Source organism: Oncorhynchus mykiss, chromosome 3 (assembly GCF_013265735.2).
Source record: "Oncorhynchus mykiss isolate Arlee chromosome 3, USDA_OmykA_1.1, whole genome shotgun sequence".
Lineage (NCBI taxonomy): Eukaryota > Metazoa > Chordata > Actinopteri > Salmoniformes > Salmonidae > Oncorhynchus > Oncorhynchus mykiss.
Window position 1 is genome coordinate 66,985,503 of NC_048567.1, and position 14,007 is coordinate 66,999,509.

The window sequence follows — 14,007 nt, forward strand, 5'->3', positions numbered from 1 at the left end:
TTTGGTTTGGTACCCACGAGACTCATTAAAGAAACACACTCGCGCAGAACATCCAAACACACTTAACATAGACATTGACTCTCTGAAACACACACAGACATACAGATAAATGTAAGAATTCAGCTGTAAAGGGAATTGGCAGTACCCATACATGATGTATGGCCTTGTTACATATGCATGATTGAACAGCATGCTCTATTCCCAAAGCATTAACACACACACACACGCACACACACACACAGACTCTAACCTTAACCCTAACTTTTAGGCTTAAAATAGCATTTGAATAAATTCAGGACATTCAGGACAAAAAAAGTTATTGTTCCCTACTTTGTCAGGACATTCGGGTGAATTGTTCGGACATTCGGTTCCTGATGAGGTAGGAAAACAGGTACACACACACACACAGAGAGAGGGAGAGAGCCTCACACGTACAGTATGCATATGTTACCAGTCCATGTACTCTACAGCCCTGTTCTCTGCCTCTTCCTGTTGAAGACAACCTCATTTTAAATGCGTGTGTGTGTGTGTGTGTGTGTGTGTGTGTGTGTGTGTGTGTGTGTGTGTGTGTGTGTGTGTGTGTGTGTGTGTGTGTGTGTGTGTGATAGAGAGACTGGTCCTGGTGCGTAGTCTCCCTCTCTCTCTGCAGTGAGAAAAGGCTTTCAGTAGCCCTGATCTTCTAAAGAGCACACATGGATTTCTTCCTATGGAGTCATTGGACCCGTTTCAACATTCATGATGACTTATAATGCCTTCATAAGGGGTTATAATGTGCCATAATGGGCTTGAATGGCTAGTAATTTGTCAGGCTTTGAACAGGCCTTTCTGTAAAGACTGGTCCAAGGCAACAGGCTATCAACCCTCACAGTCTCCTCTTTTCCTAATGGAGGCTAACTTCAAATGGGAATAAACAGCGCTGTGCTTTGTCCTGTGCCAATCAAATCCAGCACGGTTCCACTCCCGGAGGTACTGAGGTTATTCTCTCTCGGAGGATGATTGGCAGGATTCCGGGGGGTTTGACTGTAATTCTGGCTGGAGTGATTGTCGGTGTTCAGACGAGTCTCTCCAGTGTGGAGCCAGCTAATGATGACTAATTTCAGAACTCACTGGAGAGCCCGGCACTGTGGAGAGGGGAGAGGGCCCGGCACTGTGGAGAGGAGAGAGGGCCCGGCACTGTGGAGAGGGGAGAGGATGCGGCACTGTGGAGAGGGGAGAGGGCCCGGCACTGTGGAGAGGGGAGAGGGCCCGACACTGTGGAGAGGGGAGAGGGCCCGGAGATGCCTTTTAGCTGTGAAAATACTAAGAGTGTGGCCAAATGCTAGCTCACACACACACACACGAGCGCATTCACCAATCTGTGAGTACGGGTGAAATTCTGTAGGCAGATAGTTGTGACTCCAGGCAGTCGGTTCTATCAAGGCTTAGCACAGGCAATAGAGAGGTGTGTCTTACTAACAAGCCTATATCTGTGTTGAAGTGGCTTCATGCCCTAGTGTTCAAGTGAGGTTGGTTTTATTTTACATTAATAACGTACCTTTTCGTGTGACTTGTCAGTTATTAATGTGTTATGTTTCAATGGTTTCAAGTACTGTGAAATGCGTTTGCAAGCTCTAAAGCCAATCAATAACAATGTAATATTAAAAATAACAAATTTGAACAAAAACACGAGAAATAAAAATAATAAGAACATGATAAAGTAAGTAAGCATACTATATACAGGGTCAGTCAGTTTCAGTACCATATTTACAATGGTCAGGGATACTGGAGTGATAGTCGGAAGTTTACCTACACCTTAGCCAAATACATTTCAAATCAGTTTTTCACAATTCCTGACATTTAATCCTAGTGAAAATGTCCCTGTCTTAGGTCAGTTAGGATCACCACTTTATTTTAAGAATGTGAAATGTCAGAATAATAGAAGAGAGAATTACTTATTTCAGCTTTTATTTCTTTCATCACAGTCCCAGTGGGTCAGAAGTTTACATACACTCAATTAGTATTTGGTAGCATTGCCTTTAAATAGTTTAACTTGGGTCAAACGTTTCGTGTAGCCTTCCAAAAGCTTCCCACAATAAGTTGCGGGAAGTTTGGCCCATTCCTCCTGACAGAGCTGGTGTAACGGAGTGAGGTTTGTAGGCCTCCTTGCTCGCACACACTTTTTCAGTTCTGCCCACAAATGTTCTATAGGATTGAGGTCAGGGCTTTGTGATGGTCACTCCAATACCTTGACTTTGTTGTCCTTAAGCCATTTTGCCACAACTTTGGAAGTATTCTTGGGGTCATTGTCCATTTGGAAGACCCATTTGCGACCAAGCTTTAACTTCCTGACTGATGTCTTGAGATTTTGCTTCAATATATCCACATAATTGTCCTTCTTCATGATGCCATCTATTTTGTGAAGTGCACCAGTCCCTCCTGCAGAAAAGCACCCACACAACATGATGCTGCCACCCCTGTGCTTCACGGTTGGGATGGTGTTTTTTGGCTTGAAACCCTCCCCATTTTTCCTCCAAACATAACGATGGTCATTATAGCCAAACAATTCTATTTTTGTTTCATCAGACCAGAGGACATTTCTCCAAAAAGTACGATCTTTTGTCCCCATGTGCAGTTGTAAACCGTAGTCTGGCTTTTTTATGGCGGTTTTAGAGCAGAGGCTTCTTCATTGCTGAGCGGTCTTTCAGGTTATGTCGATATAGGACTCACTTTACTGTGGATATAGATACTTTTGTACCTGTTTCCTCCAGCATCTTCACAAGGTAATTTGCTGTTGTTATGGGATTTTCACTTTTTGCACCAAAGTACGTTCATCTCTAGGAGACAGAACGCATCTCCTTCCTGAGCAGTATGATGGCTGCATGGTCCCCTGGTGTTTATACTTGCGTACTATTGTTTGTACAGATGAACATGGTACCTTCAGGCGTTTGGAAATTGCTCCCAAGGATGAACCAGACTCGTGGAGGTCTACAATTTTTTTGAGGTCTTGGCTGATTTCTTTTGATTTTCCCATGATGTCAAGCAAAGGGGCACTGAGTTTGAAGGTAGGCCTTGAAATACATCCACAGGTACACCTCCAATTGACTCAAATTCTGTCAATTAGCCTATCAGAAGCTTCTAAAGCCATGACATCATTTTCTGGAATTTTCCAAGCTGTTTAAAGGCACAGTCAACTTAGTGTATGTAAACTTCTGACCCACTGGAATTGAGATACAGTGAATTATAAGTGGAATAGTCTGTTTGTAAACAAATGTTGGAAGAATTACTTGAGTCATACACAAAGTAGATGTCCTAACCGACTTGCCAAAACTATACAGTGCCTTGCGAAAGTATTCGGCCCCCTTGAACTTTGCGACCTTTTGCCACATTTCAGGCTTCAAACATAAAGATATAAAACTGTATTTTTTTGTGAAGAATCAACAACAAGTGGGACACAGTCATGAAGTGGAACGACATTTATTGGATATTTCAAACGTTTTTAACAAATCAAAAACTGAAAAATTGGGCGTGCAAAATTATTCAGCCCCTTTACTTTCAGTGCAGCAAACTCTCTCCTGAAGTTCAGTGAGGATCTCTGAATGATCCAATGTTGACCTAAATGACTAATGATGATAAATACAATCCACCTGTGTGTAATCAAGTCTCCGTATAAATGCACCTGCACTGTGATAGTCTCAGAGGTCCGTTAAAAGCGCAGAGAGCATCATGAAGAACAAGGAACACACCAGGCAGGTCCGAGATACTGTTGTGAAGAAGTTTAAAGCCGGATTTGGATACAAAAAGATTTCCCAAGCTTTAAACATCCCAAGGAGCACTGTGCAAGCGATAATATTGAAATGGAAGGAGTATCAGACCACTGCAAATCTACCAAGACCTGGCCGTCCCTCTAAACTTTCAGCTCATACAAGGAGAAGACTGATCAGAGATGCAGCCAAGAGGCCCATGATCACTCTGGATGAACTGCAGAGATCTACAGCTGAGGTGGGAGACTCTGTCCATAGGACAACAATCAGTCGTATATTGCACAAATCTGGCCTTTATGGAAGAGTGGCAAGAAGAAAGCCATTTCTTAAAGATATCCATAAAAAGTGTTGTTTAAAGTTTGCCACAAGCCACCTGGGAGACACACCAAACATGTGGAAGAAGGTGCTCTGGTCAGATGAAACCAAAATTGAACTTTTTGGCAACAATGCAAAACGTTATGTTTGGCGTAAAAGCAACACAGCTCATCACCCTTGAACACACCATACCCACTGTCAAACATGGTGGTGGCAGCATCATGGTTTGGGCCTGCTTTTCTTCAGCAGGGACAGGGAAGATGGTTAAAATTGATGGGAAGATGGATGGAGCCAAATACAGGACCATTCTGGAAGAAAACCTGATGGAGTCTGCAAAAGACCTGAGACTGGGACGGAGATTTGTCTTCCAACAAGACAATGATCCAAAACATAAAGCAAAATATACAATGGAATGGTTCGAAAATAAACATATCCAGGTGTTAGAATGGCCACGTCAAAGTCCAGACCTGAATCCAATCGAGAATCTGTGGAAAGAACTGAAAACTGCTGTTCACAAATGCTCTCCATCCAACCTCACTGAGCTCGAGCTGTTTTGCAAGGAGGAATGGGAAAAAATGTCAGTCTCTCGATGTGCAAAACTGATAGAGACATACCCCAAGCGACTTACAGCTGTAATCGCAGCAAAAGGTGGCGCTACAAAGTATTAACTTAAGGGGGCTGAATAATTTTGCACGCCCAATTTTTCAGTTTTTGATTTGTTAAAAAAGTTTGAAATATCCAATAAATGTCGTTCCACTTCATAATTGTGTCCCACTTGTTGTTGATTCTTCACAAAAAAATACAGTTTTATATCTTTATGTTTGAAGCCTGAAATGTGGCAAAAGGTCGCAAAGTTCAAGGGGGCCGAATACTTTCGCAAGGCACTGTAGTTAGTTAACAAGAAATATGTGGAGTGGTTGAAAAACGAGTTTTAATGACTCCAACCTAAGTGTATGTAAACTTCCGACTTCAACTGTATGTATAGGGAGGGGTAAGGTGACAAGGCATCAGGATATATAATAAACAGACTAGCAGCAGCGTATATGAGGATTGTATGTGAGTGGGCGTGCATGAGTGTAGAGTCAGTATAAATGTAAAGCATATTATGTGTGAGAGCAAATTGTGAAGTGAGTGTTTGTGTTTGTTTGAGTGTGCACTGCCCTGTGAGTGTGCATAGAGACAGTGCAAAAATACAAGGGTAGACCGTGTAGCCATTTTGTTAGCTATTTATTTAGCTATTTAGCAGTCTTAGAAGCTTTTCTGGAGCCTGTTGATGTCAGACTTGACGGTACCACTTGCCATGCGGAAGCAGAGGGAGCATTCGTTGGCTCGGAAAGAAAGTTTTTAACGATTTTCCAGGCCTTCCTTTCACACCACATGATATAATGGTCCTGGATGGCAGGAAGTTCGGCCCCAGTCATGTACTGGGCTGTCCGCACCACCCTCTGTAGCGCCATGTGTTTGAGGTCGGTGCTATTGCCATACCAAGCGGTGATGCAGCCAGTCAAGATGCTCTCGATGGTGCAGCTGTTGAAATGTTTGAGAATTTGAGGGCACATGAAGTGATAGAATGGAGCTCAGTCAAGGTGTGTGTTTGTGTGTACAAGCTGTGTTTCCTCTCCTAAAGCCTCTCCCACTGTGAGACACACCCGGTTGGTCATACCTGATGTACCTGTAGCTAATCTAATAAAACACCTGACATCCCAGTAACCTATCCACTACTGTACCTCCCTGACATCTTATTCTAGTACTCCCTCCATATCTCCCTCGCTTCCTCCCTCTAACTCCCACAAGTATCTTACCCACAAATCCCGGATTCCTTCCTTTCTCCCTCACTCCATCTCTTCTTCTCTTTCTCCCATAGCCCGGATTCCTTCATCTCTCCCTCTCTCCATCTCTTCTTCTCTTTCTCCCACAGCCCGGATTCCTTCATCTCTCCATCTCTTCTTCTCTTTCTCCCAAAGCCTGGATTCCTTCATCTCTCCCTATATCCATCTTTCCCCCTCTCACTATTAAACTGAATCTTCCCTACTCCTCCCTTCAACTTATTCAAGGCCTCTCTTCCTCCCTCGCTCTGTCGTACACTGACAGCCATCCTTTCCCTCCCTCCCTCCCTCCCTCCCTCCCTCCCTCCCTCCCTCCCTCCCTCCCTCCCTCCCTCCCTCCCTCTGTCTCTCTCTGTTCTCTGCCCACACACTAATATCCTCTCCTGTTCAGCAGGAAATGAAGACAGCCTCGACACGTCTGTCAAACAGAAATTGCATTGTATACCTGTCACCAGCATTCACTTGTTTCTAGAAATAGGGAAATGATTGTTGAAATAACTTCTCTCTCTCCTTTATCTACCCCTCTTCCTCCATTCCTCTCCACCTCCCTCCCCTTTTCTCCACAGTGTCTAAGCTGCGTGTGCAGAAGACCAACCAGTCCCTGGTCTACCTGGAGGACAGCCGTGTGCGCGTCAACTGCTCCGTGGCCTCTCAGACCAGCACCGACTCACAGCATGCCATGCTTTGGTACGTGCGCCGCGCAACGGGTGCCGAGGCCGACGAGCTCCTGCTGAGGATTGAGCGCTCAGGTGCATTTGAGTATGGCGCGTACGCAGACGAGGAGAGGTTGAGGCGGCGGGTGCAGGCAGAGAGGATGTCGCCACAGCTGTATGCGCTGACACTGAACAGGGCAGAGAGCAGCGACTCTGGGACTTACTACTGCCTGGTGGAGGAGTGGCTCACAGATCCAGACGGAGCCTGGTACAGACTGGCACGGGACTCCTCAGGCTTCACACAGGTCCTCGTCAGACAGCCAGGTGAGGAGAAAGAGGAGGGAAGGAGGGATCAGGGGAGGGAGGCTGGTACAAACTAGCACAGGACTCCTCAGCCTTCACACACAGATATCTTCCCAAAAGATATAGCAAGAGCCCAGTCTCTCTCGCTCTCTCTCTCTCTCTCTCTCTCTCTCTCTCTCTCTCTCTCGGTCACTGTCTCTCTATCTCTGTGTCTTTCTCTGTGGTTAACAGTAGCTGTTCTTTGCCCATGTGGTTCAGTCACCTCCTAGCAGTGACCAGCTGTGCCTAACAACCCTCCCCTCTCTACTCTCCCCCTGTCCTCAAGGCCGTCTCGCTCTGATGACCACATCAACTGCCCTGGGCAGAGCTCAGGTGGCAGAGCGGACGTTGTGGCTATGGTGCCAGCTGGCACAGATGGGCATAGCCTGGCCCTAGAGCCGAGGGGGATAACCCACCTGTCCACCCCTCCAACCCCTAATGCCCATCAATGTTATGCCTCTGTCTCCCCAACAGAACTGCGACCCCACACGCCCTCACTCACCTCCAACCCACTAACCTTGACCCCACTATGTCCTCTACTCACCTCCAACCCACTAACCCAGACCCCACCATGTCCTCTACTAAACCTCCAACCCACTAACCCTGACCCCACTATGTCCTCTACTCACCTCCAACCCACTAACCCAGACACCAGCATGTCCTCTACTCACCCCCAACCCACTAACCCAGACCCCACCATGTCCTCTACTCACCTCCCAACCCACTAACCCTGACCCCACCATGTCCTCTACTAAACCTCCAACCCACTAACCCTGACCCCACTATGTCCTCTACTCACCTCCAACCCACTAACCCAGACACCAGCATGTCCTCTACTCACCCCCAACCCACTAACCCAGACCCCACCATGTCCTCTACTCACCTCCAACCCACTAACCATGATCCACCATGTCCTCTACTCACCTCCAACCCACTAACCCAGACCCCACCATGTCCTCTACAGACCTCCAACCCACTAACCCAGACCCCACCATGTCCTCTACTCACCTCCAACCCACTAACCCTGACCCCACCATGTCCTCTACTCACCTCTAACCCACTAACCCAGACCCCACTATGTCCTCTACTCACCTCCCAACCCACTAACCCAGACCCCAGCATGTCCTCTACTCACCTCCAAACCCACTAACCCAGACCCCAGCATGTCCTCTACTCACCTCCCAACCCACTAACCCAGACACCAGCATGTCCTCTACTCACCTCCAACCCACTAACCCAGACCCCAGCATGTCCTCTACTCACCTCCAAACCCACTAACCCAGACCGCAGCATGTCCTCTACTCACCTCCCAACCCACTAACCCTAACCCCACCATGTCCTCTACTCACCTCCAACCCACTAACCCTGACCCCACCATGTCCTCTACTCACCTCCAACCCACTAACCCTGACCCCACTATGTCCTCTACTCACCTCCAACCCACTAACCCTGACCCCACCATGTCCTCTACTCACCTCCAACCCACTAACCCAGACCCCAGCATGTTCTCTACTCACCTCCAACCCACTAACCCAGACCCCAGCATGTCCTCTACTCACCTCCAACCCACTAACCCAGACCCCACCATGTCCTCTACTCACCTCCAACCCACTAACCCAGACCCCACCATGTCCTCTACTCACCTCAAACCCACTAACCTTGACCCCACCATGTCCTCTACTCACCTCCAACCCACTAACCCAGACCCCAGCATGTCCTCTACTCACCTCCAACCCACTAACCCAGACCCCACTATGTCCTCTACTCACCTCCAACCCACTAACCCAGACACCAGCATGTCCTCTACTCACCTCCAACCCACTAACCCAGACCCCATCATGTCCTCTACTCATCTCCATGTCCCCCTCCCACTGTCTACACCCCATGCCCCCCATACTCCTCCCCTCACACTCTGGACTATCTGCCCTACATACTGACACAAAGCATACACACATACTTTTTACACTTATCATTTGCTACTGCGACACCATTCTTTATTTTCCTCATACTATTATCCATCCTGATACCTAGTCACATTACTCTGCCTGCATGTACATATCTAGCTCAAATACCTCGTACCCCTGCACATTGATCTGGTAATGGTACTCCCTGTATATAGCTCTGCATCAGTGCGAAGGGCTCATAAACAAGCATTTCATGGCAAAGTCTACACCCGTTGTATTCAGCGCATGTGACAAATACTATTTTATTTTATTTGACTGTTTACAAACAAACATGGGTAACCCCCCTTTCCCCACCCCTCCCCGTAACATCTCTGAAAGCATCTGTTGTGCCAGGGGTCCTGTGAGCAGGGCATTATAAATGCAGGGTGAAATGTGTGGGTGTCCGTGGCATCTGCCCGACTGCAACATGAAGGTCAGACAGAAGGGCTGAAGCTGGGCAGGGAGCAACAGTGCTCATCTTTTATTTAAGCAGCAAAGTGGACACTACTCCCCCAATTACATTAATGCTGAAAAACACACACACACACACACACACACACACACACACACACACACACACACACACACACACACACACACACACACACACACACACACACACTGACACACATACATATATCTGTTTGTCGCTTTCAACTCACAGCGACCCAAGTGTGTGCTTGTGCATGTGTGTGACTGTGTGTGTGTATGCATGATTGCGTGTGTGTGTATATCAGTGAATCACTTTGATGTTTTTTTTTTGTGTTGTATCTTACCTCTGTGTTTCTCAGAGGTAAGATGTGCCTTTCGGGATCCCAAGGCTCACCAGGGGATTGGGTTATTATTATCAAACACCATATCAGGGAGCTCTTATTCCATATATAGTTATACATGTGCTATATAAATATATAAAGGTGGGTGGCAAACTTCCAGGCTTGATTTCCCAGGGGGCCGTTAGGAGAGTCTCATTAAGGTGCTAAAGAATGCAGTCACCCAGGAAGTCAGACGGAAATGGTTCTCTGTCAGAAGAACAGGGAGATAAGACGAGATCGAGATGCCAGTTCTCCCCTTGTCTGTCTGTCTGTCTGCCAGCTTCCTCTCCTCTTTTAACCAGAGGAAACATTACAGTCTGTGAACAGCCTGATCTATCAGTCTTTTTAAGTTCAGTACTTTTTTACTTGTTGTAACTGGGTCAGTGTGCAGGCCCTGTAGGAGTGCAGCCATCCCTTACAGACACTCTCCCCCTGGGCTAGAAGCCTCTAAGAGGCAGGCCCGGCCCTGGAGGGGAACCAAGAACTGGAAAGGCCACGGACAGCTGGTGGGGTCACTAACCCTGTTAGTCTAATTTTCAAGGATTTTGGATTGGGCATCTGGGGGTAGTTGGGAACGTAAAATTGACAGCGAAAGAGATGTTGCTATCTACTGTCAATTATGTGTTTTGAATTTTTGAAGTACATAATGTTTTGAAGCACATCGACATCTATCGTTCAGTGTAATGTTTTCTGTTTCAAGGCAGGACAATTATTTTGCTGTTCTGCCCCAATAAATGGCTTTAAATTGTAATTTTCTTCTATCCCCCCCCTCCCTCTCTCTGTACAGAGGTGCGGTTACAGGTGGAGGAGTCCGAGTCTAATATCACCGTGTCCCAGTCCAGTTCCATCCGGTTGGGCTGTAGCATCCCCTCCCAGTCCTCCAGAGACTCCCGCTTCTCCGTGTCCTGGTATGTGGAGCGCTCCTCCATGCTCTCTGAGGAGGAAGACCAGGGGGATGTTGACGAGGGAAACCGGGCCTGTGTGTTCTCCATCGGACACGACGCCGTGTTCGGGAACGGGAACTGTAGCCCAATCGAGGAGGCGGGGCCTAACTCACGCCTGCAGTTTGAGAGGACGACCTCTGACCTCTACAGTCTGACCATCCAGGGGGCGCGACCCGCTGACGCTGGGCGCTACTACTGTCATGTGGAGGAGTGGCTGCTCAACCCCCGCAACGCCTGGTATCGCCTGGCAACCAACAACTCTGATGTCACCATCGTCAACGTGATCCAGCAGGGTAAATCAATGAATACATTTCTGTAGTGCTTTTAGGAATAAAACAGATAGTGCCACATGGCGAATGACAATGTCCTGGGGCTAGAAAAACAAAGGCAATGCCATAGAATGGAGATGTATTATTGTTGTTGACATTTCAGCTGCAAAGTGTTTTTCTAAGACAAGTGTTTTTTTCACAAAGTGTTTAACAGCAACCCTGGCCAACCAACTCCTCCCATTTGTATCATTATTATTCTAGAGACCAAATATAAGATCATTGGCTTGTGCTGATCTTACTGATGATTCTGGTGTTTGAGGTAGTACTTACACAGTCACAGCTACTGTGTAGGCTGCTAAAAGTAACATGCCAAACAAACATCAAACTACACCATAATGGAATGCTCTCCATTGATGTCATCTCTTCATCCATATCACACTCACATCCTATTTTCTGTTCTCTCTGCCTTGCCCTTCTCCCTATTTTCTTTCTCTCTCTCTCTCTCTTTCTCTCTCGTTCTCTCTTCTCTCCGCTCTTTCTCTCTCCTCTCCACCCTCCCTCCCTATCTCGCTCTCTTGTTCTCTCTTCTCTCCGCCCACCGTTCCTGTCTCTCTTTCTCTCTTCTCTCTGCCCTCCCTCCCTATCTCTCTCTCCCCCCATTCTCTCTCTCTCCCCACAGTCTCCACCCTGCAGTCGGTGGTATGTTCCAACGACTCTCTCTTCTACTTTGTCTTCTTCTACCCGTTCCCCATCTTCGGCATCCTCATCATCGCCGTGCTCCTGGTGCGCTACAAGAGCCACAGACACAGCAAATCCCAGGAGAGCAAGAACGGCGCCCCCTTACTGTGGATCAAAGAACCCCACCTCAGCTACTCCCCCACCTGCCTGGACCCACCCGTCCTCAGCCTGCACCCCGGCTCAGTGGACTAAGGGACAGATCCATAGCCCTCATCCCATAGTCCTCATCGCGGACCCAACTAATACCACGCCAGGGAGGGGCTACTCCGGACCTCCACCTGTCTAATCACTTCTGTGTCCAAGCTGTCAATCAATCCGTCCATCCATGTATAATCCCACCCCCCTGTCTGCCTGTCTGTGAGTTACCCTGTAGCAGCTCTGTTGTGTGGGTGGGTGTGTGAGCATGTGGAAAAGTGTGTGAGCATGTGGAAAAGTGTGTGTGCTTGGAATGTGCAGACGTGTGTATGCAGGACATGTGTGTATGCAGGACGTGTGTGTATGCAGGACATGTGTGTATGCAGGACATGTGTGTATGCAGGACATGTGTGTATGCAGGACATGTGTGTATGCAGGACGTGTGTGTATGCAGGACGTGTGTGTATGCAGGACATGTGTGTATGCAGGACATGTGTGTATGCAGGACATGTGTGTATGCAGGACATGTGTGTATGCAGGACGTGTGTGTATGCAGGACATGTGTGTATGCAGGACGTGTGTGTATGCAGGACGTGTGTGTATGCAGGACATGTGTGTATGCAGGACATGTGTGTATGCAGGACATGTGTGTATGCAGGACATGTGTGTATGCAGGACGTGTGTGTATGCAGGACATGTGTGTATGCAGGACATGTGTGTATGCAGGACATGTGTGTATGCAGGACGTGTGTGTATGCAGGACGTGTGTGTATGCAGGACATGTGTGTATGCAGGACATGTGTGTATGCAGGACATGTGTGTATGCAGGACATGTGTGTGGTTTGGAAGTATGGAAGTTGCTCTCTTTTTTTTCCCTTTCTCTCTCCTTCTCTTTTCTCCCTGTCCAGTGGAAAACCGGATTTCATAGCTATACTTTATTATTTTTATTTCTCAGAAACAGTGATCTGTTTTTCAAAAGATGTGAAGATCACTCTAGAATGGAACAATCTGGAAACAGGGAAATGACAAGTCAAGGATCCTATAGTATAGGTGCATACTGTACTGTTCTGTACTGTGGACCTGGTGAGGATGATAAGACATGTCTCTCTCTGTGCTCAGTGGACTTAGCACTGATCTCAGAGCAGTTACTGCTTGGCCTTCTACGTTAGTTACCTTAGCGAAGGCCCTCCTCCCACCGACTTCAGAGCTGTGGACTGGAATGCCACAGAAACACTAAAACACAAAGACACTCCCTGTGGCTTGGAAGTGAACTGTGTGTGTGAGACAATGTGTGAGAGTGTGTGTTCACCCATCTGTTTCCTCAGTGTGTTTGCGTTGGCAGACAGAGACAGACCTGGCCAACCCATTGAACACTGCCAGGCACCAGGCATCAGTGTGAATGCACTGCTCCTCCTCTCCAAACAGAGAGAGAACGAGGGAATGAGGGAGGGAAAGAAAGAGAGAGAGAGAGAGAGAAGGGAGGAGGATAAATTAACTTCTCAGTCCTGCTGAGGGCATACTTTTGACATGAAGGATATTTTAGTGCCAATACCTTCTTATTACACTCTTCCCTCTGCAACAAGTGTTTGAAGTTTAAAGCGGGCGAGCAAAGCCGATTGGCTCTGAGGCACTCTGTAAATATGGCTACCGACCCCCTGCTGGAGGATTATGGGCCTTGTAGGCATAAAGTGAGATTTTTACGCTTATGTTAAACCAGTTGAGCCGTTTTTGGCATAAATGTGTTGACACAGTGGAAATTATTGACTGAAATGAAATTCTCTGCCATTTTAAACGTTGTCTGCTATTACTACCCCATGCAATCTTTAATAGACTTTAATTAATGGAAACAAGCTGTTCAGCTCTCAGAAATTCCTGTAGAGGGGCGGTGAGACACAACGCATATCATCACTAGAGGGGTGTAGAAGTACATCACACACACACACACACACACACACACACACACACACACACACACACACACACACACACACACACAGACACACAGACACTGACACTGACACTGACACAGACACAGACACAGACACAGACACAGACACAGACACAGACACAGAGAGAAACATCCCCCCAAAAACAGCAGATTAACAATACCAACACACCATTCAAAAGAATTTCAAGTGGGCAATTTTATTTAGATGTTTTATTTTATACTGTTTTGCATAGTTTATGTACATTTTCTTTTTGTTTTGAAATTCCCCAAGAACTGCTCTTCTACTTGCGTTGCCAGGCAACCGCACCACACAGATACAAAATCATGATAACCCTTTTGCTG

The 14,007-nt window shown here is 47.1% G+C and overlaps 1 protein-coding gene across 1 annotated transcript in view; it reads left to right on the forward strand.

The window, feature by feature from the left end:
• Positions 1 to 12,007, forward strand: part of LOC110520435 (immunoglobulin superfamily member 3) — a 133,392-nt gene extending 121,385 nt beyond the window's left edge. Inside the window, exons 7-9 of the mRNA XM_021597754.2 lie at positions 6,448 to 6,858; positions 10,419 to 10,868; positions 11,524 to 12,007. Of these exons, the coding sequence (XP_021453429.1) occupies positions 6,448 to 6,858; positions 10,419 to 10,868; positions 11,524 to 11,774 (1,112 nt within the window). The 3' untranslated portion in view covers positions 11,775 to 12,007. The remainder of the gene's footprint in view (positions 1 to 6,447; positions 6,859 to 10,418; positions 10,869 to 11,523) is intronic.
• The last annotated feature ends 2,000 nt before the right edge of the window (positions 12,008 to 14,007 follow it).